This window comes from Daktulosphaira vitifoliae, unplaced genomic scaffold (assembly GCF_025091365.1).
Source record: "Daktulosphaira vitifoliae isolate Bord-2020 unplaced genomic scaffold, ASM2509136v1 Scaffold_5, whole genome shotgun sequence".
Taxonomy (NCBI): domain Eukaryota; kingdom Metazoa; phylum Arthropoda; class Insecta; order Hemiptera; family Phylloxeridae; genus Daktulosphaira; species Daktulosphaira vitifoliae.
This window is the reverse complement of record NW_026099576.1, coordinates 30,377,298-30,401,659: the sequence shown is the minus strand read 5'-3', so window position 1 is coordinate 30,401,659 and position 24,362 is coordinate 30,377,298. Positions and strand designations below refer to the sequence as shown.

The 24,362-nt window shown below is 27.8% G+C and overlaps 2 protein-coding genes across 3 annotated transcripts; one reads left to right on the top strand and one right to left on the bottom strand.

Annotated features, from left to right (window-relative positions):
* Positions 1 to 13,819: 13,819 nt before the first annotated feature.
* LOC126907118 (succinate dehydrogenase [ubiquinone] flavoprotein subunit, mitochondrial) lies at positions 13,820 to 21,703 on the bottom strand. Its single transcript, XM_050688195.1, has 12 exons — positions 21,506 to 21,703; positions 20,669 to 20,737; positions 20,084 to 20,304; positions 18,312 to 18,412; positions 17,952 to 18,238; positions 16,409 to 16,716; positions 16,153 to 16,348; positions 15,821 to 16,018; positions 14,722 to 14,913; positions 14,519 to 14,662; positions 14,343 to 14,456; positions 13,820 to 14,279 (listed from the first exon to the last, which is right to left on the bottom strand). The coding sequence occupies exons 1-12, from the start codon at positions 21,560 to 21,562 to the stop codon at positions 14,193 to 14,195; spliced, it is 1,974 nt and encodes a 657-aa protein (XP_050544152.1). The 5' UTR covers positions 21,563 to 21,703; the 3' UTR covers positions 13,820 to 14,192.
* Positions 21,704 to 21,840: 137 nt separating this feature from the next.
* On the top strand, positions 21,841 to 23,277 carry LOC126907133 (cytochrome c-like). Of its 2 annotated transcripts, none has more exons than XM_050688223.1 (4): positions 21,841 to 21,970; positions 22,129 to 22,214; positions 22,286 to 22,427; positions 22,888 to 23,277. In XM_050688223.1, exons 2-4 carry the CDS (start codon positions 22,188 to 22,190, stop codon positions 23,031 to 23,033), a joined length of 315 nt encoding a protein of 104 aa, XP_050544180.1. In that variant the 5' UTR covers positions 21,841 to 21,970; positions 22,129 to 22,187; the 3' UTR covers positions 23,034 to 23,277. The 2 variants fall into 2 exon arrangements, with proteins under 2 accessions (XP_050544180.1, XP_050544179.1); XM_050688222.1 differs by having other exon boundaries at positions 21,842 to 21,970; positions 22,154 to 22,214.
* The last annotated feature ends 1,085 nt before the right edge of the window (positions 23,278 to 24,362 follow it).

Below are 24,362 nucleotides of genomic sequence, written 5' to 3'. Positions count from 1 at the left end.
AGCGCGTACTCCTATAGATGTAAACAAGTCGTGCGCATGCGCTGATATCCCCGCCTTTCCATGCGTATGGGTCATGTTGACCGTTGAACCGTGCAAACAACAACAACAAAAACAACATTTTTTCCATAACCCGTCGTATACATATAATTATACGTATATATATATATAATAAAAACCCATATGTATATATATTTATGTACATATATATATATATAAATTTATGTATTATATGATGATATTTTTCCTTCTCTCGTAAAATCATTGTCCGCTCGACAAAAACACGAGGCGGCCGACCTCCGTGCGGCATTCCTTATCAAAAGTTTTCTGCAGTCTTTAGTACATCGTAACTGCTTCCTTGGCAGCTCTATTTTTTTTTCTTACGGGGAAAACACAGAAATATGTCACAAGATGTTTCGAATTAACTGCAGTACTCGGCGATATTATTGATAACACGTATTCGCTATTTTTTTTTCTTTCTGAAGCTCACAGAATATTATCTAATCATGATCCACGCATTAAGGCACACGGTTCTGCCGTAGCTGATATTGCTCAACCGATACCGCCCCGTTGGGAAATATTTGTGGGCGTTGACGGGGTCTGTGGTGGCGGATCGGGGGTATGAATTCCACGTTGGAATCACGTTGCGTTGTTTTGACGCCCTCGTAAAATCGATAGCGCGCGCCGCCGACTTTACACGCCGTACATAACTAGGCTGGCGAATCGTGTTGGTAGACGCTCCATTCAGAGTATTTGGAGATAGCACGACACTCGGTTTTTCCTCGTCGGTTTTATTATTATTATTTTTATTTATTATTAGGACACGGAAATACGCCGGTGGCGAGTCTATCGATTTTCTCACCCCGTTGCCGAGCCTATTACCCCTTGGTCGAAGTGAACACACGCACACTGCGGTCTCAAAAAAGGAGCTCGTCGACCACCCCCCTTGGCATGCACACACACACACACACACATACTCGTGCGTGTACAACGAAAACCCCCTTGCGACGGCCAAAATCGGCCGACACGCTACTACGCAGTTTAATTGCTATCCCACGTACCGTATCCTCAAGCGGCACAAACACTTCCTGCGTTTGTCGCCTGGACGGTTCGAAAAGAACTCTAAGGTATTATTTGCAATATTACCCATACAGCCGTACTGCATTGTGGAGTAGAGTATATCGCAGAACAGTACGCGGCAGCGGCCAGACAGCGTCCCTGGACCATTGCCCACGTGGTATTGATATTCCTGAAGATTTAAATAGAAATTACACTGTACACGGAAGTGTTGTCTGACTGCAACTGCATCACGACACGACGTAGCGTAACTGTTAATCACACCGTTGACTGTTTGTATTTATACGAACACTTAATGGTTTTTTTTTAACCAATTTGTATATTTCTTCACAATACGTTACTCTATACCCAATTCGAAAATCATGCACTGTGTTGTGTGTTGTTCAAAATAACGAATAACAATTTTAATTTTTTTGTTGTGTTCTTTTTTTAATTGTTTTATATCACGTGCAGTAACCATGTCTATTTTTTATTACTGTTATTTATTTATGTACTTCATGTGCATAGAGAAAAATTTTATTAAAAATTCTTCAATTTACGGGTAACGCGTTTGATCCTGATTTAGGGGCGTCCTTGCTTGATGATATATCTCCAGACCCAGAAACTTACTGATCATATTTATTACTTTTATATTAAATATATTAGATAAGTCAAATTGACAAAAAAAAAATAAACAAAAAAAAACTACAAATTATACGAGAAAAATTAAGAACTAATTCTACTTTTAAGTATTCTAGGAGCAAAACTATGCCAGAAAATGACAATTTTTTAACATTTGGATTACTGGTTAATATATGATTCAATATATTTTTTTTTATCTAATGTGTTTAGACACAATGTTTTAGTTGCTTATTTTGAATTATTTCTATGAAATATAAGATGAGTTTCATAATGCGCAATTGTATCTCTTTTAAGTATTCCAAACAGGATATCCCTAGGGTAGACTATAGGTCTTAGAAGTGTTCTTCAATAAAAACTGAGATAATTTAAGAGTGGACTGTTAATTTCTGATATATAATAATTTTTTTTTGGTTTTTTCAAAATCTGATAAATTATTGTTACAATTATATTTCTTCTTCTTCGCCTTAATCCCAACTACTTGAGGTCGGCCACCCTTATCCTTAACTTCCACTTTACACGATCTCCCACATCATCTACGCTCTCATCAGCCGTCCTCGATCACATTCAGTAACATTCCTCCAACTCTTCTTTGGTCTTTCTCTACCTCTTCTTCATTCATCATCATTTCTATAACTATTCTTACAGCTCTACGTACATCCGAGATGGGACAATCCGTCTAAGTTTTGTTCAGGACGCCTCATACTTTTTGACAAAAATTTTATGTCGGCTGTCGAGCTGACGCGACCTCATAAGACTGACAGAAAGGCCGTGAAAGTATTCTTAACCCCTAACCGTAGGGACATATCATTATAATTATATTTGATATTATTAAAAGTTTCTACACAATGCACCATAGAATAGCAGTTATTGTACTCTAATTTACCAAAAGTCATATTTCATCACTGATACACTAGTTAATTACCAATTATTTAACGACTCTAAGGAACATTTGAAATTTTTGTATAATAAAAGTATAAAGACAAAGTTTATTAATAAAATTGAATGAATTTAAAGTGATGATAATCTTCATGTTTGATTATTATATGTAACTTGTTTATATAATGTAAAATTTATTAAGTTCGAATTAAAATTCGCTCTTGCAATTTTTTGAGGAACTAAAAAAACAATTTTGCTCATTATGTATTGTTATTTTTCTTTATAACATAAAATATTTTAAAACAGACTTACTTAACATTTCATGAATTCAATCTATCTGTCAGTCAATCAATCTATGTAAATAGATCTAAGAAAATCATTCTTTTTAAAATAATTAGACCACAGCCATAGCATTGGTTAAAATATCCAAATTCTTTTGTACGATGCCAAGTTAATCTGGGTTCATCGACTAAACATGCTTGATTAATATAAAAAACAAATTTTAAACCAGTTGTGTATTTAAAGTTGTGTATTCTTTGGTGTTTGAAAAGAAGAGGATAGGCTTATACAATATAAATTTAAAAATAATGATACCTCATAAATTATTATTTCTATTTTAAAAATAGTTATATCTATTAATTTAAATTTCTCGGATCCAACCTTCTACCCATCACCATAAATTTCAAGGTAAGAATTTTGTATACATCAAAAACACAAACGCCAGTTTTTTCTGAGAAAGTTTTCTGGTATCTTTTTGCGCGTTATAATACTTTAAAAAAAATACAATAAAATATAAAACTTGTTACCAAAAAATATTTTGAATTATTCACAAAAAAAAAAACAATTTTTTGACGACATACTTAGCATAAAAACTATGCTACACTAGTCTATTAATATTGTATAGTCTTAACCCTCAAATGAATCAACAACAAACCCACTATTTGATAAAATTTTCCACGTATTGCAAAGAACATAGTGTTTAACATTGTTAATCAAGGAACTCCTATGCCAAATTTGAAGTTATAGGTGCAAGTTGATTGTAACTGTTTTTCGTTGAAAATAATTGTAAGTATAATTTTCACTGACAAAAATAAGTACCAATATTTATAGGTGCCGAGTTCTATAGAATAGACTCTCTGAATTAAATTATACGCTGCCAAGTGAAATGTAATTGGTATACTTGGCGTCACGCACAGTTTTTTTATAGTTAATTCCTATTTACATTTTTATAGCAATACTGAGGCGTTCCGTGATGTACTTACACTAGGTAAGCTGGATATCATACTAACAAATTAATGGATTATAATTTACATTCAACTTAATAAGCCTGAGATACATGAATTACTATTCTTTTATATGAAAAAAATATTTACTCTTGTACATATTATTAAATGAATCATAACACAGAACGACAAAACAAGTATGGTAAATGTTAACGAGATAATAAAAGGATGAGTGTACTAACTTACACATGAACATTGTCCATCATTACTCATAATATTATTATAATTTACAGTTTTGAAATGTAAATCCTGACTACCTATTACGTCACGTTTAGCAATGACAAAATAGAAAAACAAATGATTAACACTTTTTATCACAACCATTAGCGGTTCATTATTAATTATCGTCGATAATAATTGTTGGAACTTGGAGTGTATTAAATAACAATGTTATAACACGCATATGGTGTGGATTGTGAAAAACAAGAATTAAAAACTATTTTATTTACTAGCATATTAGCAATGATTAATTAATGGCTATTTATGTCTTGTTGTTTAAAATCAATTATTATTTTTATTGATTTGATTTATTTTATAAAATATTTTTATAATTCCCAGCGTTAAAATCTTAATTTCTTCTGATAACTCTTAATTTCATGGTACCAAGTGTGAATGTTGTATTTTTGGAGGTTATTATTGTTATAAAGGAAGGTGGAAATTTTACTATTAAAAATTCTGTAAGATAAATCTCAGACAATCTATCACAATGGCGTTTAAAGTTTTTTTTAATTTAATTTAATTTTAGACAAAGCTGAGTGAGTGGATCGTTTAAATTTTTAAACACAAATAGCACAGTAATAATTTGTCTACATGTTTCTTTATTTCAATAGTTTTCATTGATAGTAAAATCTGTAAGTCCGTCTGTTTATCTCATCCATACAAAAATTGTTTTATTTAAATAATGTAAGCAACTACTTTCATTTTGAGCACTGGTCCGAGGTGCCCTCTAACTACCACCTATAATCGAACATCAGATGTTCTGTAGATTCTATAAAATGACCTAGATATTTAAAATTACCAAAATGTCTTTATGTTTACTTTACAATAATTTATATTTTATCAATTAAAAAATGTTTAATTCCTTTTGTAAACAAATTCTACACACTGACTACCGGTTGTCTATAATTGTACTGAAATTTTACAACTAATTTTGGACTAGACGAAACAAAGAACAAATTAAATAGAAAACATTAAAACTATACTGTCTAGAAATTATAGCTTTACTGTTTGTTATTTGAGAATAGTGTTAGTAGTGAAATAAATATTTGATAAATTAGTGAAAACCAATGTATTTTAAATATTTTTTTTGACATTTTAATAATAACTTTTTACCCATCCGAATTTCTTAGCCTCATACTAATACTTATGTGTCGTATTTCTAACACCTATTTTAAATGCTAACAGATTTTAATAGTACAGACGATCGTCAAGGACAAAATGAAACAACTATTTTTTTCGGTTTTTAAATATTTAATTGATTACTAATTTCCATAAATTCCATAGCAACGCTAATATAATAATGATATTTTCAATTTTCTCAACGAAATACATCTTTGTATAGTATATTTTGAATATATATTATACTGTATAGTTACAACCTTTGTGCCATTATCGTCAAAATATGAGTACACTGTACAGCTCTCATTTTTTATGATCTACTAGTCAAAATAACTGGAATTTAATTTAGTGGAACTTGCTGTCTTCAAAAATTGAAAAACCCTTATATTTTTTAATTTTAAAAATTATTAATTTATTTTTAGTGTTGACTATTAATTAAGGAACAACGGAGAAAGTTAACGTTTCAAGCAAAGTGATCATGGATTTAAAATGTATGCTAATATTTGTGCACATTTATGGAAATATTTTTAAATATATTAATCGAACAATGACAAAATTTTAAACCTACTAATTATCCGGGACATACTTTGGGGTTATCAGGTTGATTTCCCCTTTTAAATATTTTTTTATTACTTGGTAGACTAATTAAAAATAGTACAATATATAAACAATTTTTTAAGAAGGCAGCAGGTGACTCCCTTTTTATTGGGAAATGTATAAATAAACGCTCTTTTAAATATTACCTAAATTAAGCTAAGGTATGCCAATTATTCCCAATAAAAAAATCATACGTGACGGATTTGACATTTTTTTCTAACTAATCATTACACAACTTGATAAAATTTGGATCCGGTTTTGTTTGAATGGATTTTCTTTTTGATTCCTATAGGATTTTTGATACAATTTAAGTATTTGTAATTATTATTTTTTTATTATCTCTAATTATTTTTTTATCTTAATTCATTTATTACTGTTTTATTTTTATTTTATGTATTTATCACAAATTAAGCTGCTGGTTGATAGCAAAACACATTGCCTTACCCACAGCAACATTTACTTATAACATACAAATAAATAATAAATTTTACAAAAATTAATTAAAAGTTAAACGTTTTATTAAAGCATGTAGCATTTTTAAAATATTTAAATTTAACAATATGCTTTCAAGATCGCCACAATTATAATTGTAAACTGAAAGAAAAAACAAAAAAATACTCATATTTAATCGGTAAAGGCAAAATTATAGTTTTAAATTTGCAATTTGGTCTTATCTTTGATGCAGTCACCTTTAAGTAGTTGAAACAAGTAAATAACATTTATCAGTACTCTATTTTTTTTATTTACCTGAAATTTAAAAATGTGTCAGGCGTAGTGTTGTCATAAAGACAGTTGCTTATTCTACTTTTAAAGTAACGATTTAATAAGTATATAAAATGAGTATCAAACTCAGTATAAGAGTATAAGTTAAAATAGTTTTTATTAACAGTTAAAAAAAGTAGCATGATTTTATGTAGTCAAAGTTTTAGTGAGAGGAAAAAGTTTTGTGGGCTTATTTTTAAACTTAATCCTTACAAGCTCACCTAACTATATCTATGGGTTAAATTGAGTATTTTATTACTACACTACCTCAATTATAAGGTTGACTGTAAATATTAAAAAATGTTCTGTTATTATAACGCCTAATTATTGATTTTAATAGCGTAGTACATTTTCAAATAAGATTGTTTTGCAATGGGAAAATAGTTTGCCGTGTAAAAGAAACTATTTCACCAGAATAATGTATTGAAATAAAAACTATTAAACAACTTTATCTATAATAGCCTTCTGAACATTCTATTTCCTTATAATTAAATAAACGTTATTTCTACGTCAGATTTTTTTCCTTTGTAAATTAGTCATAATATTTTATTAGAGTTCAATGATCTATTAATAAATACAAAATTGGAGTTCAAAAATTTTAGCTACCATTTTTTGTAATTAGTGTCTTATAGGTAGTCATAGTCGAATTGTTGCGAATATTTAATCGCAAAAATACTCAACCATCGTTGTTTAAGGTATTAGGTTATCAAAAAAATAAGCGATAAATAATAGGGTAGGTCACTATAAGGACGATATGATTTATAAATATGAAAATCATTAACAAAAACTACCAAAATAAACTTAAAAAAAAAACTATTAACTTATCCGTCACAATTATTAAAAACATACAGGTATTTTATTTACTAACTTAGATTCTAATTAAATTTAATGAATATTTAGTGTTCAACATGATTTCAATTATTTTAGATATTTCGACTCATTTTTATTAATTCATATTAAAAATGTACAGATTACAACTAGTGACGGATAAACTGTAACTTATCAAAAAAAGCTTATTATAAAAAAACATTTATTTTAATTCGTGTATATCAATGGCAATCAAAAAAGTAGGTAAAAGATAAACAGTTTCCTTTTGGAATATTTGTACACAGTTTGAAACACAGTAAAAAATTTGGAGGCTCTAAATCACGTACCCCTACTTGTATATTTAACATAAATTATAATTTTTAACATGTTAAACTAAAAGTTTTAGGCATGAGGTTTTTAGAGATTTATAGTTATAAATATTAATCTTCTGAAAAATTATTCCGGAATGGGCGGAATGGAAAGCGAAAGGTCCAAGGGGTACAAAAGCTGTGACGGTCCTATTCGCTTCAAAAAAAGTTCGCATACAAAAANAGGGGCGGAATGGAAAGCGAAAGGTCCAAGGGGTACAAAAGCTGTGACGGTCCTATTCGCTTCAAAAAAAGTTCGCATACAAAAAAATATTCTTCAAACATTTTTAAAAAACCTCGTCATTATAATACTCCATTATAATTAAATACCCATTTCTTTGTTTTTTGATGTATGAAAATTCAGTACATACTCACATATTTATAATATGTTAATATTAATATTTGCATAATTTTTTGTTAGATATGCCCAATTACGCTTTCCATAGCGACCCTTATCGGTATATAGACAGTGGCCCAGAGAACAGTTCCACACCCTTACCACCATAGCTAGTCTGCCCATAATAAAGAATCCCTACAAAAAACTAGAAAGTTATATATATTTTTATATTATGATTATTTGTCCCTTTGACGGTCGTATAACATAGTAGCGCAATCTTTGAGACACATTTTTTTAAATTTATAGCAGTTTTAAAATGCAAAAAAAATTTTGAAAATACATTTTTTAAAGTTGAGCTATTTTTTTAATTTAAAAATTGAAGGTTTTTTTCAATTTTCATTGACAATTGGTTCATTAACTAGATTAAATTCAGTTTTTTTTTATGTATAAATACTGAAATCATTTCAGTGAGTTCTGAGAATTTTCATGGACAAACATAAAAACCACACCATCGCAAAACCGAAAAATGCAAAAGAACATGCGAAATTTTGCACTTAAATGTCTAGTATTATAATATTTGAAATTCGTCACGAGATAAATAAAAATTTACAGAGCAACTAATAATCTAAAAAGCCTTTTTATGATTTTGGGCGTGTTTTTTTTTTAAATATTCTCCATATTTCTATAGTTTTATTTTAATGTTAAACAGAAAATTAAGATACAACCATATAATTTTTAAATTTTCACCATAAAACTTTAAAATTAAGTCTTGGTTTAATAAAGTTGTACGGTTAAAATAACGTTTAGTGTGAGTTTTTTGACAAAAAATTACTTGGATACAATAATAAATACAATTTACTATGAATCAGTATATTTATTATATTATTTATTAATGCTGAATAATGAATATTATCATCTTAAACATCAAAAAGCAATAACTATGACAGGCTTATTTATAGAAATTGGGATATCCCAATTTTTAAAATCACAGGGCTTAAATCCCTTCCTAAAACTTATTGGATATATTTTGAAAATGATTGGAAAAAATCTCTTAAAATGTATCTATTTTCCACTAATAATAATAATAATAACAACTTAATTCTTCCTTAGGACTGTTATCGATGCATTTTGAAGAATCTTGTATATTTTATGAATGTATTATTTTGACAGAAATATATGCAAGGGACTGATACTTAGGGTACAAAATACATTTTTACTCGAGTAAAAGCATTAAATATTATTGTTATGAAATTTTGATAGAACACTTAAAGACACGTGTCTTTTCTGGTCGAATGTAACCGCTCCATTTTATGCTATTACTCGTTGTTACATCATTTATTTAGTATCTACATTTTTAGGTCTTCTCGTTTTACATTAAATTAGTTATGCCCATTAAAGGTAACTATTTACCAGTTTTTTTCGGTTACTAAAACGGACGTACATAAAAACAATAATAATAATATTAAAAATGTAACACCCATCCAAAAACATACTAAAAACAATATTTAATAGTTAATTAAGTGAAAAGCGGATCAGGTTTCAATAATTTTATTACTATGGAAAAAAACTCGAATGTTTAATTTTGGTGTGTCTGTTTCGTTATAAAATAGTAAAAGAGTCACATGGTTTTCACGTGTATCCGTTCGTTTTGGGGTCGAGGCGGCGGCGTGCGTAAATTTTATAGGCGCGGCTCGAGTTTCGGATCGATTGACAGGCCGCCGCCTTGCTCTCAGCTCACACACACACAGATATAGGCTACAACACTAGAACAGCCTTTTGCTTGACAACCGCTACGTTTACCTACCACCGCTCGCCCGTTAGCCAGTCAGTAGAAAACAGCACAGTGGCGAGACAGACACCCTACTACTTTTAAAACAGAAGGATACCGCTTTGGTATATTACACAGGAATGTCATTCATCCGCGTGCGCACGCACTTATTTACACACTCACACGTTCACAGAGATACGCTAGAGGAACAGTACAAGAAATATTGTAACGGTGGTCGATGGCGGCAGCCGATTGGCGCATACGCACGCTGAACACCGCCACATTCCACAGCATCCGGTCGACCGCGGACAGGACGACCACCGGCTACTGGTCCAAAAAAAAACATAATGATATTATTATTATATATATGGCGTTTACCGCTGCTGGTATACCAATATACCAGTGCACGCGCGAATCGACCCGTCGCGAAATACGCCCTACAGACGACTTTGTCTAGACGTCTTGTTACACACATACAAACCATTGCGGCGGCGACCTACACGAGTAACCAAAATAGATACTAAGTATATTTTTAAATAAAAAAAGGTAGCCATCGTGATCTCTGTACGTGAATAAATATACGAGTGTACACAGTTAAATTAATACTGCTAATTATGGCACCTTGTCAATTGGCGGCGCCTACGCCCGTGTTATTATTATTATTATTATTATTATTTTACAACAAATATAATTTATTGCTATTATTACTACTACTGGCACGTACCAAGTGACTTCTCTATCATTATCCGTCATCATTGGCACCGGACGTGCACTACAATAAAAAGAACCCTTGGCTTTCATGTCTGAAATAATGAATGCGTCTTTATTAATCGTTCATACCAATTACCATTTATAATCGATCCAAACGAAGAGATTACGGCTTCGTAATCAATGGGTCTATGAGCTCTTCGTTTTTGAGGTGCAAGATCGAACTGCCTTTAGTTGTTTTAGATTTAGATGGGGTGAACGAAAAATGTTGCAAAAGACTCAACAACTTGTCACATCGATGGTGATCTCTGTTGAGACTAATAAATTTGTCCTAGTAATAATTACTATCATAGAGGTAGTTTGACTAATTATTAATAGATGATGGTAAATTTTTGTTGGACTTTTACAAAAAATTTTCAATTAGGCAGATAACCGAACTTAATTATATAATTGGATTTATATTCTGTCAATTTAGAATATCTAATTTCTGATGCGATTATTGTTAGGTAAAATTACGATTTCCAAGAAACTGTTAATACATCTGTACTCAAGAGGTAAACTATCAGATGTCCACTTTTTTTTTTTTATAAATGAAAAAGACTTGTAATAGTCTAAATGACGGCGCTAGGTTTTGCGGGGCCCAGCGAAAATCATAATTTCAAGGCACCTGTGCCAATAGGGATTGGTTGAAGTGGAATAGAGTCCCCTAATAAAAATTATTACATGGTGACGTAATACTATGCCACTGCTAGTGCAGGACCCCATGGAGCGCGACGTCCGGGGCACGTGTCCCGCTGGCCTCAACTATTCGCCGGCACTGTTGTGGCCATACCTAGTGATTCTTCTCTAAAAAATCTGTATAAGAGTTGTGTCCGGAGTTGTTGTGTTAGGGACTATTTTAAAAATGTCGAAATTAGAATTTTTTAACAGTCAACATATCCACAAGTTGGTTTTGTATAATATGCACAAATATTATTTCGGACGTAGTTTGTGAACGAGTGATGAAAAGACGCGATGTCGTACTAAAAGATGTCCGGCAAATAATTAAATTGTCTTGCAACAGTGAGCAATGAAGTTCATAAACATGATTCGTTAATATTATACAACGTCAAATATTGAGTTCGCTGAAAAATTAATTTTTAGGATTTTGCACACGAATAATTCAGTGGCAGTTTAATTTTTAGGGTAGTTTACATAATGTGAACTGTGCGTAACGAATAAGTCAATAACTCATTTTTTAGAATATCAAAAATAAAATTTACTCTTTGATTTTATTCTATTTTTTTATATAAAGTTTCTAAGTATTTCAATTTTGATTCAAACTAAATTCTCGATATTTTGATAAGTTATTATAAGAAGAGTAAAACTTAAATTCAAATACCTTATAATTTCGACATTGTTTGAGTTACTGCTTAGCTACGAGTCATAGTAATTTGCCTGCCCTGTTATTTATCTTATCGGTTTCAACTGGAACGTTTTATGATAAAATCAATTGATCATACAAAATCACTAAAACTGCTTTTGTGTGATTCAGAGAAAAAAGAGAAAATCTTTCTGAGAATTGCACTCAATTGTATTTTTAGCCGAGAAAATGCATAATTTTTTTATAACAATATTTATTTAGAAATTGAGACGAATTTTTCATAGGCTTATTTTTTAATATGTTTTTTGTATCTATATTACTGATTTACAAAATAGAAATTAAAATACTAAGTATAAGACTATAAAAAATAAAGTTTTCACCGGAAACGTACTCATTCCGCTTAGAAATATGTGTGTATTTTGCCATAAGTCATATGTATCATATGACGATTCAAATAAAACGGAGGGGATAAATAATGCTTTGTCGCAAGGTTCTGTAAGGCTCCAGTGATATATAAATTTCTCTTTAACATTAAAATCATATGATATAAGCTTGAATATTTTTACAGAAATATGTTTATTTTAGCGAATATTTAATTAATAATTAAGTAAATTATTACCAAAGTTTAATATCACTAAAATAAAATGTGTACTAATAAAGTGTACATTATACAATACAAATTTATTACCTAATTACGGTAAATAAATTAAAATAAGTTTTTAAGATCTTGCTGCCTTCATGCCATACTATATGCATACATTTTTTAATGAACTAAAAATCTTTGAGTTTGAGTTCCAAGCTCATCGAGTCGTCACTGAATTAGATATTTGTGTTACCACATAAAATTTCAAAATGAATTAAATAGAATGCACAAATCTTCTTTATAGATTAATACAAATATGAATATCCATACATTAAGTGACAAAATAGCATTGAAATTTTTACAAGATTTAGTATCGCTTGAATAAATGTTGCATAACGCAAAACATTTTATACAAGAACCAGAGTTGTAGTGGAATACTATTTTTGACAACGTAATTTTCCGTTTTGATATTTTTATTAACACATACATATAAATAATTGATTAAACGTAAAAAAAAATAATGTTAAATTAATAAATATATTTTATAATTGCAGAACACGAATTGTTGCATGATGAGCTATATGTTTGCGCCTGTATTCAACAATAGTTATGTACCTACAATAAATTCTTTCAAGCAAAAATTTATTAAGCTGCTAGTCCGTTTATATCAATGGACTTTTTAAAGCAAGTATTTGTAAAGTATCTATTACATGTATACAATTTATAGTTTCGTATATGATATGAAAGTTGTAAGAGCGCCTATATTTAAGAATATAACAATACACAAGGTTCACTTAATACTATTTAGTTGCGACCCAATATTATTCACTAGGTTAGTTTAATACTAAAATAAAATTTGAATGATCATTTTTAGGTGATTTACTATCTAAATTGTTGGTTTTGAATGGTTTAAGGCTTGGCATAGCTCTTTTTGACCCTAGGATAGTAATACCAAGAGCAAACTACTTATATTCCAAAATTAATGAATTATTTCTATTAAATGCCAATTTTTTCTTTGTCATGCTAAGCCATATTTGAAATCAATTCTAATAAATATTTTTTTACAAAAAAAGTTTAATATATGGTAATATAGTGAAATTATTGTTTAAAATTTTAGGTAATTAAGGAAAAAAGAAAAACCTATTTTAAGTAGTTTTATATTAAATCGCTTAGTAAAGTATGAAAAAATTGCATACAAAAAAATTATTTATATCAAAATTTTTAAAAAAACATCTTAATTTGCCAATGCAAAAATATTTTTAATAAATCAATTAAATGCAAAATTGCAACGAATTCTTAATAGTTTTATTCTGAAAGAAAAAGTAATACAAAAATGAACTTAAGAAAATATTTTAAAAATTTATTGGTAAATAAGTTAAATTATATTTTTACACTTTTTTTTTTGTAAATTTTTTTGAATTATACAAAACAAATAATTATTCACATGCCAATAGCAATAAAACAATAAATTTAATTAGGTAAATCATTTCATTATAAACTACTAATACTTGTGATTCGCATTATTAAAATGAAAAAAGATATTCATTGAAATAAGATTTTATATAGTAACTTGTTAATATTTAACACCTTTAAGAATATCACATTCTTTTCCTTCTCTCTCACTTCTTTTTTGTTTTAAATACTAATGCAATGATTTTTTATGTAATTTCTTATAACAGACTAGACTTAATAATTTAGTCAAAAATTCTAATATGATCGAATCATTGGTGGTACCGATTTTACTTCATTTTCATCTAGTGTATGATCAATTACTGGTCTATAAGTAAGTTTTATCTAAAAAAAATAAATAAATACATTTAAAGTATAATTTAATAAAAGGTAGCATTATAGACTAACTTCTCCAGAATCAGGATTGATATGAGCAAGTGAATGTTTTCTCCAATGATCTACTAATTTTAACTTTGTTTGTCCTTCTAAGGGTTTTTTGTAATCATATTCATCAATACGTTCCTTTAAAAAAAATTAAAATATGAAATTTTTTTTTTTTTTTTAGCTTAAATTAGTATTGATACCTTGAAATCATCCCTAGCATGAGCTCCTCGTGATTCTTTGCGTGCAGCAGCTGATACTATAGTTTGTTGTGCTGTTATCATAAGATTTTGAAGTTCTAATGATTCAACTAGGTCAGAGTTCCAAACCAATGTTTTATCGTTTATCTTTATAAATAAATTTTAAATAAATTTAATATTTTACTAAACTGATTATATTTATTCACCTTAATATCTTTTAATTTTGAATAAATATCTTGCATTTTGAGACAGCCTTCTTCTAATGTTTTACCTGTTCTAAAAACTGCAGCATAGAGTTGCATTGTTTTTTGCATGTCTAAACGTAAATCTGCTGTGGGTGTTGATCCATTTTTAAAGCGTAAATTATCAATGTTAGCTATAGATTTTTCTCCAGCATTCTTTAAAAATAATTAATCAGGTTGCATTACTAAATTTTAAATTAAATCTCAAACAATAAACAGTAGGATCTGATTAAGTGTCCAAGGAAAATGTTAGGGGAACTAAGCATCATTGAAAGATCTTTTTAATAAAGTCTTATTAGAGGAGACTATGTCAAGGAATAGGTTTTTGGTACCTGTATTTAAAATCAAGGGAATGTAACTAAACAATATGAAGGTGAAAATTAGAGGCATAAAAAACTTATTAGTCATAGTATGAAAGTTTACTTCAGTAACTAAAAACTAATTTGATTTTTTACCTGGAAAGTCAACGATGGAGTTGTTATTTTGTGTGAGACAGCTAATAGAAAATTATAGGGAGATAAAAAAACTTTGTATGGTGTTCATAGATTTGGAAAATAGGTACGATAGTTTGCCGAGAGAGGTTTTAAAGTGGGTGTTAATGAGAAAAGGAGTTCCAAAAACATACAAAGTAATAGAGAATATGTAAGAAGGTACATGTACTAGGATAAAAAGTGTATATAGAAAAACAGGATTTTAGGGTAAGAGCAAGTGTGCACCAAGATTCTGCTTTAAGCCCTTATCTATTATTTAAAGTGATGGATGAAATTACTAAGAAAATACAAAAAGAGGACTCTTATGAAAATGAACGTTTAAGGAAGAAAAGGAAGGGGAAAATTGAAAAAGTGGTAGTTTGATATAATTGGCAGTAATATGAAGACTGCTGGGGTATATATATATATATATATGTATTAGGGTGTCCCTTATTTTGAAAATTTTAGAAATTCTTTGGGCTCACCCTTCAAATTTATGTGTATACATATAAAATAAGGGTAACCGATTCAAGTAGTTGAGATAAAGAAGAGGGAGAAAAAGAAAAATAACTTAAAATTTAAATTAGACTTACTTCACTGATTTTAGGAATTTTGTCACCAGGTTTATTATATTTAGCTATATCTAAAGCACATGAGCGACCAAATACAACTAACTCCAGAAGTGAGTTAGCACCCAGACGATTAGCACCATGTACAGATGTACAAGCAGCTTCACCACAAGCATATAATCCAGGAACAACTTTGTCTTTGCCATTTTCAGGATTGATAACCTTTAATTAAATAAAATTTATGTTAATTTATTAAATAATTTAAGCATAACAAAAATAATATTAAACATAAAAAATTTACTTTTTATGACTCTATAGCCCTTTATAGACTATACAAATAAAAATACAATACAAACCTGTCCTCTATAATTAGTTGGAATACCTCCCATGTTATAGTGAACAGTTGGAAGTACTGGAATTGGTTCTTTAGTAACATCTACTCCAGCAAAGATCATAGCAGTTTCTGAAATACCAGGCAATCTAGCTTGCAACTGTTCAGCAGGTAAATGATGTAATTGAAGGTACACATGATCTTTATCTGGCCCACATCCCCTACAAAAATTATTTTAAATACCAATTTAAAATGAAAAGGCATTTTTTATTTTTTAATACCTTCCTTCCATAATTTCAATAGTCATTGACCTAGATACTACATCTCTTGATGCTAATTCTTTAGCATTTGGAGCATATTTTTCCATAAATCGTTCTCCTAAACCATTAATTAAGTAACCTCCTTCACCACGACAACCTTCCGTCATTAAACAACCAGCACCATAAATTCCTGTAGGATGAAATTGTACAAATTCCATATCTTGCATTGGGATTCCTGCTCTAGATGCTAAAGCTTGACCATCACCAGTACATGTATGAGCTGCTGTACATGAAAAATAAGCCCTAGCATAACCTCCAGTAGCAAGAACCTAAAAATTTTCTTTAATAAATATATTTAATTACAAACTAATTTATATTTTGTAATTAATATTCAGGGTGTAAATCTTTCGAACCATAGTAATGTATGGGCGAGTATCCTGGTAAAGTGTAAAATAGGACCTCGTTTTTTTTTTTTTTTTTTTTCTAAAATTGGAGAAATTTTAGAATAACCCCCCCGAATTTCTCTAATATTAAAAATAAATCATACCACAATATTCCCCGCAAAATTCTCATACAAATTGAGTGGTCACTCGATTTTTTGTAATTTTTGCGCCCTCCCCTGAACTTTGGGTTCAAAGTTGGAAAAAAATTTCACAATAGTGTGACCCATCAATTTGTATTGAAATTTCACTGGGAGTCTTGTGATGTAGTTTATTTTTAGTATAAACGATTAAATAACAAGAAAATCCGAAAAAACCTAGAAATAATGTAATATTTATGCATTTTTATTGCACAAAAAAAGAAGCTATATTTTAAAGGTTATCTAATATTATGTGCAACTTAATAAGTGACTATTCAATAGTGAACAGTATTTTTCGAACATTTAAATAAACATTAACAAGCTCAGTGATGTACCATATTCTCATTATTGATTAATTTCGGAAAAGAGTAGTGTGCCGATTACATTAAAATAATTATTTCTAATTATCCTATTGTAATAAAGTTAAAAATATTCATTTCAATAGTATAATTGTTTTATTTTCGGGACCTAAAAAGAAAAATTTTTATAATTTTATAACAGTTTCAATGATAAAAATTATAATCGGTTTGAATAAATAATAAAAGACGAAATAGACTCATGAAATTAAAAAAATATCACATTATTTGTGGGTTTTTCGGTATTTCTTATTATTTAATCGATTAAACTAAAAATAAACTACATCACAGGACTCCCATTGAAATTTCAATACAAATTGATGGGTCACACTAATGTGAAATTTTTTTCCAATTTTGAACCCAAAGTTCAGGGGAGGGCGCAAAAATTACAAAAAATCGAATGACCATTCAATTTGTATGAGAATTTTGCGGGAAATATTGTGGTATGATTTATTTTTAATTTTAGAGAAATTCGGGGGGGTTATTCTAAAATTTCTCCAATTTTGGAAAAAAAAAAAAAAACGAGGTCCTATTTTACACTTTACCAGGATACTCGCCCATACATTACTATGGTTCGAAAGATTTACACTCTGTATATTAATTACAAAATATAAATGATTTAACTTACAGTATTTTTAGCTCTAAAACGGTGAATAGTACCATCTTCCAAACATAGAGCAATAACTCCAACACATTCTCCATTTTCCATAATTAAATCCAAAGCAAAGTATTCAACAAAATAATTACAATTAAATTTTAGCGAATAACCATATAATGTATGTAATAATGAATGGCCAGTTCTATCAGCTACACAACAAGTTCTATGTGCTTGACCACCTTTACCATATTTTAAACTTTGACCTCCAAATGCTCGTTGATATATTTTTCCTTCATCAGTTCTACTAAAAGGCATACCTAAAATAAAAAACATAATCTTAAGTTTTGGTAAAAAAATTTAGTTAATAAAATTTCAACTAATAAGTCATACCATAATTTTCCAATTCTATCACAGCAGCGGGAGCTTCTCTAGTAAGATAATGTATAGCATCTTGATCACCTAACCAATCTGAACCTTTTACTGTATCAAACCTACAATAATAAACTAGTAATGTAATATTTTAATCATTGATCTTATTAAATGTAAACACAATACAATTTAATTATTTAATTATATTGATAACCCATAATTTAAACTTCTATTAATTTATATTGGTAAACCAAGATTGAAGTAAATTAATAAATTCATTTAGACTAATTTGCTATATCCAATAACTTAAAATTTGATAGATACTTTTTTTTATGATGTAACGTTTAAGCTATTCCAAACACATATTCAGCTAGTTGCTAAATTTATAAAAGCATAAAAATCTTTTCCTTAGTTATTACTACATTTTTTTTCTTTTTAGGAAAGATTTTTATTTTATGATGATTTAATAAGAGCTAGGTAAACCTGACTTAGCTTCTTACACATTCAAGGAAAGACTGGCCTATTGCAGTTGTTTTAGAATAATTAAAATTAATTGACAATCAGGACTTACATATAATAAATTAAAAAAAATTAAGGAGACATTACATTGGGACCTCCTAATTTTTGCCAAAGCGCTTAAATTGTTTTCAAAAAAACTTAATTAATGAGAAATAAAACTAAGACATTACTTGGTTGGGGTTGAAACATAAAAGATGTAGGCTAAATTTTTTATAGCCCACTGACCCTATTATCATCAGTCATCCTCTGCATACATCATTCCTTATTAGAAATTTGAATTTCATTACTACTATATAATTATACTTTTAGAAATAAAATTAATAATTAAAAAACAGGAAAGAAATTGGAATAATTTTTATTTAACCAAATGTAGATAAATGTAGATAAATGAAGAAAATTATCTTTTCAGAAATTTATAACATAATATTTGTTTAATTCATTATTGATTTTTTTGAAATAATATATTTTTTTATTATTAGTTGCAAAAATAATAATTTATACAAAGTTATTCATATATAAATAACATAACCATTAAGGAACAAACCTATATTTTAAAAAAGCACATTGCTGTATATGTATTATGTTGCCACAAGGACATAAGTTTCTATTTAATAAATAGATTATATACAAATAGATATACTGATGAAAAATGATGAAACAATAATTTCTATTAAAATCAAAGTTTTCACTGATTATACTTTATAATAATATGCTTTATTATGTAACTCTGGTTATTTAATAAAATATTTGTTTCTTAATTGATAGATTGTATTATTTGATCTTTCCACTCTTAATATATAGATTGATTATTTTATCATGAATTACTTAATTAATCGAAATAATTCAAATAATATTAAGAATATTATTTTAAATTTACCAATCATTAAGTATTTTTTAAGTTTATTCCTGATAATTTATAAGGACGTCCAACTTTTTTTTTTTATGTTAACATAAAATTAATTTTTTATACAATTAATAATGATCTATTAAGAATATAACTGATTGGTAGTAATTTTTGGACCAATACTTTAATAGTTATTAAATTACATATCAAACTAGGCAGAAAGAGTGTGGTAGAGAAATATCTAATAATAAAAAAAATCATATCCGCACCACACCTCTAGTCTATATTTTAAAATGATAATAACTTTCAAAATAGAAGGCAAAATATTTTTTTGAAGTAAATGATAATGATTATATGAGGTAGAATGAGAAATAATATGAATTACAAAGTAAAATATTTTTTATAAATAATGATAAAAATATAGTATTACATATGCCATCTCCAATCATCATCTTCCATATTACCCAAAGCTGCGTTTATTCCTCCCTGTGCAGCAACTGTGTGAGATCTTGTAGGAAAAAGTTTTGTTATAACTGCTGTTTTAAAACCTTCTTGCACTAAACCAAATGCAGCACGAAGACCAGCTCCACCAGCACCAACAACAACAGCATCATATTCATGATCGATTACTGAATATGCATTAGATGATCCCTACAAAAATCATAATCATTAAACTAATGAAATCAAAATTAAATTAAAAAATTAAAAATATAGTTTTATCCAAAGTTCATTTTACCATGGATTTAAAATAAAATACAAATCTCAGTTCTATGTAAATATTATATTATTTTATTTTACTAAAAATTGAAAAATAATTATAATTAGATAATATTACTCAAATTATCAATGTATTTTAGCTTTAACAATATAATATATTTAAAAAGCTTTTAAGTATTATAAAATGAAAAACTACACTCAATAAATTATATTATAAAGTACTTAATTCAACTATATTCAAATTGTACAATAATTATTACACTATTTATTAAAAAGATCATATTAAAATTGTACTTACTGACTTAGAGGAATACTCCATGGTTTGATTAAGTTTCTTACAACAAACAAAAGGACGGCTCCAATTATTCTAAAATAAAAGAAAAATGTTCAATCTACTTATAATATATTCAATTCAATATCTTTAAAATATTATATGATACAATGATGTACATTTAATTGAAATAATTGTAGGTTTTTATAACAAAAAAAAATGTTTCTTAACTTTTTTTTTATTTCTCATAAAAATATTTATTAGTATAAAGAGATTTACAGTGTTTCACATAATAAATTGGGGGTAATTTTCAAAATTTTATTTAAGTCCTGAAAATTGAGTTGTTCAGATTTAACTCTCTAAATGTGTTATCATGCCAAAATACCAATACATTCTCTAGAATATGTCTCTCACTTTAAAGTGAAATATCACCTAATAATCAACTAGAAGAACTACAAGATTAAATTATAATACTAACATAAATAAGTACCATAATTAGACTCCTAAAATATAAAAATATGATTGTTATTCTGGTAACTGTACATGGAAGAATAATGAATAAGACTGATATTTAGGTCAGTATATATAATTAATTCAATAAAAGTTTGAATACATATAATATTTCCAAAATGATTATGATTTTAAATAGTAATTTATTTTATTAATTTTGGAAGCTAATTAAAAAAACAAGTCAAATGTAATAAATTAACTTAACAGAATTTTGTATAAAATTAATAATTAAAATAACTTTATATTTCAATTTTTTAATTTAGACTATTGCATAATGTTACACAATTTTTCATACAACTTTTAAATTGATATAATAAATACATAACACAAGAATTTTTAACTAAAAATACTTACAAACTTTAAATAAGTACTTCGTGTAATCGGATTAACAACTTTTAATATGGCAGCCATTTTTTAAAAAATTTTCTTTGAAATCTAATTAAAATGTAATTTTTCTTGAACTCTATTGTCGGCAATAATAGTTTATTTAATTTTATAATCAGCTGAAAAACAACATTATATAGTCAAATAGGGCCTGTGCTTAAAAATTGTGACCAGAACTTTGGTTGGTTCCAAAGAGCTTGTTTACCAATCAGGTAACTGCTACCTAGGTAGCCTCTTTGGATAAATAAAATAGATAACCTCTATTGATCAGGCATGGAATAAAAATATTTGACCTGACCTTCTCATCCCTACCATATAATTAGAACAATTTGTATGATTTGCAGTCGCCCAATAAAAATTTTGCAGTATCAAGATTTCTTTTCATATCAAGCTCCGGCGGTCATACACCTATATTCGTGTTTTATCGAATAATTGGTAAGTAAAATCTTTTAATGTTATAATTTTTAACAAAATTTATAGCATAATATCCGTTTTTAGTTTTTTGAATGTTAAATAAACTTCAACTTGAAAATTCCGTTATATTTTTTTATAATACAAATTTATTAAGTCATATTGTGCAATTCATTTTGTAGGTAGTACAACTTTATTTTTTTTTAGCTCAAGGCATTTTTATTTAAAGCCAAATTTTAAAATGGGTGACGCAGATAAAGGAGAAGCTGTAAGTATATTTTAAGAATATTTGGAAAAAACTTTAATCCTTATTTAACTTTAGGTCTTGTTAAACTTTAGGTTTTCAAAACCAAGTGCTCTCAATGCCACACGGTTGAAGTAGGTGGTAAACACAAAGTAGGACCTAACCTACATGGGCTATTTGGTCGTAAGACAGGCCAAGCAGTTGGTTTTACATATACTGATGCAAATCGACAAAAAGGTTCGAAGTGTTATTTTATACTAAAACAAAATATTCTATATTAAATACACATAATTAATTTTTTTGACAATTTTCTGTTAATTTTTAATAAATACCCATTTATTCTTGAAAGTTTTTTTTTATTTTTCAAATAATTGTTAGTTATTATTCTAGTCAATATTTCTTTAAACTCAATGAAAATTTGCTAATTTTTAATTTATTCAAATATTAATTAAATTTTAACAAGTCAATATTCAATATATTTTGAAATGAAATTAATTTCTTGTAATTGTAATATTCTAAAAATTGTAGTATTTAAATTTTGTAGCATGCAAATTTTACATCCTTGTTTATTTTACTAAAATTGAGATTTTTATCTATGAACCATTGAAATAACTATAAAAAATAAAATTTAACTTAATAGATAGCTTTGATGAAGGATTTTATATTTATAACTGTATATACTTATTTTATAACTTAGGAATCACTTGGAGTGAGCAAACCTTATTCGAGTATTTAGAAAACCCAAAGAAATATATTCCTGGAACCAAAATGGTGTTTGCTGGCATTAAAAAAGAAGCAGAAAGAAAAAATGTCATAGCTTACTTGAAAAAAGCCACTGCGTAATATCAGTATTAATAAAAATCTGCAGACTAAATGATATGTAATAGATAAATCTTTAAGTTAAAGAAAACTTGTTATTTTATTGTTGTTACTGTCCTAAGTGATATGCCTATCTTTATTGTACTTGTACAATATCTAAATTAAGACATTACCTGTTTAGTTAATTTATTATGTACATTGATGTAGTGGCTTATTGTTTTAGTTTTTAATTTGTGAAATTATAATATAAAATCAAGGTTAACTTAAACACTGAGTTAGTTATAGAATATCTGATTATTTTATAGTATTTCAAATGTTGTTTTAGATAAAGAGACATTGAAATAATTTTCAATAGCACACTTGAAATTTTAAAAATATCAGAAACAATAGAATATGTTGTATTAATGTATTAAAATAATTATTGATAATTTGGCAACTACATAATTATGTCAATGCTTTACTCCTAAAATAGAAACTAGGTCAAACTTTTGGCAATTATATTGACTTATCATTGTGTTAACATTTTTAAATTGTATGATACCGTTAATATTTTGTAATTTTTAATAATGAGATTAATAACAATGAAACTCATCTAAAATTATATTATATAATTAATTTTTGATTTATCTAAATAGTGTAATCGTTAGGGGTCAAAGTATAATTGAAATCAATAATAATCTAATTCAAATTAATTAAATAAATAAATATGGGAAAACTAGTCATATTTCCCAATGATTTGTTCTTGCTTGCAATATGTAATCAAAACTTTAACAATCAGTTCAGGGACAGTTTTTAATTGAATACTGAAAAATGAATCTGATCACAAAATATAGTGATGAACAGAAGATTTACTTATTATTTAGTTTAAAATCATTATAATCAGTGTTGAATTTTCAACATTGTTCTAAAGGAAGTCCTAAAAATATTAAATTTATTCTAAATGTGTCGTACCCTAAATATTATATATTGTAGAAATCTATGTCTGGGAATCTAGATGCACGGAACCCCTCTAAATCTGCTAGTGATCATAATGACTTTAAAATAAATATTTTTGCTAATATTTGAACATAAAAAAAACCTGATTATTGATACAGTAAAGGTAAATATGAGTGATCTACTATATTGTCCTTCATATTAAATAGTTCATTAAAATTTTGGTTAAATCACAATTGGTTACTGTGATAGTAAGTATTTCATAGAATAACTAATTTAAAATCAATAAACCAAAAGAACTTGTTTATCAAATTATAAAAATGCCACTACACATGTATATAAATAATAAAACAAAAAGGTACATCAACAAATAATATTGAGTGTAATAATAGTTAATATTAAATGCTTAAACTTTACATT

Coding starts and splice junctions, on each gene's coding strand:
- LOC126907118 (XM_050688195.1), bottom strand. CDS start 21,562: ATGGCTGCCATATTAAAAGTTGTTAATCCGATTACACGAAGTACTTAT. Junction 20,738..21,505: donor GAAGTACTTATTTAAAGTTT/GTAAGTATTTTT, acceptor CTTTTATTTTAG/AATAATTGGAGCCGTCCTTT. Junction 18,239..18,311: donor GATAGAATTGGAAAATTATG/GTATGACTTATT, acceptor TTTTTATTTTAG/GTATGCCTTTTAGTAGAACT.
- LOC126907133 (XM_050688223.1), top strand. CDS start 22,188: ATGGGTGACGCAGATAAAGGAGAAGCT. Junction 22,215..22,285: donor ACGCAGATAAAGGAGAAGCT/GTAAGTATATTT, acceptor GTTAAACTTTAG/GTTTTCAAAACCAAGTGCTC. Junction 22,428..22,887: donor TGATGCAAATCGACAAAAAG/GTTCGAAGTGTT, acceptor TTTATAACTTAG/GAATCACTTGGAGTGAGCAA.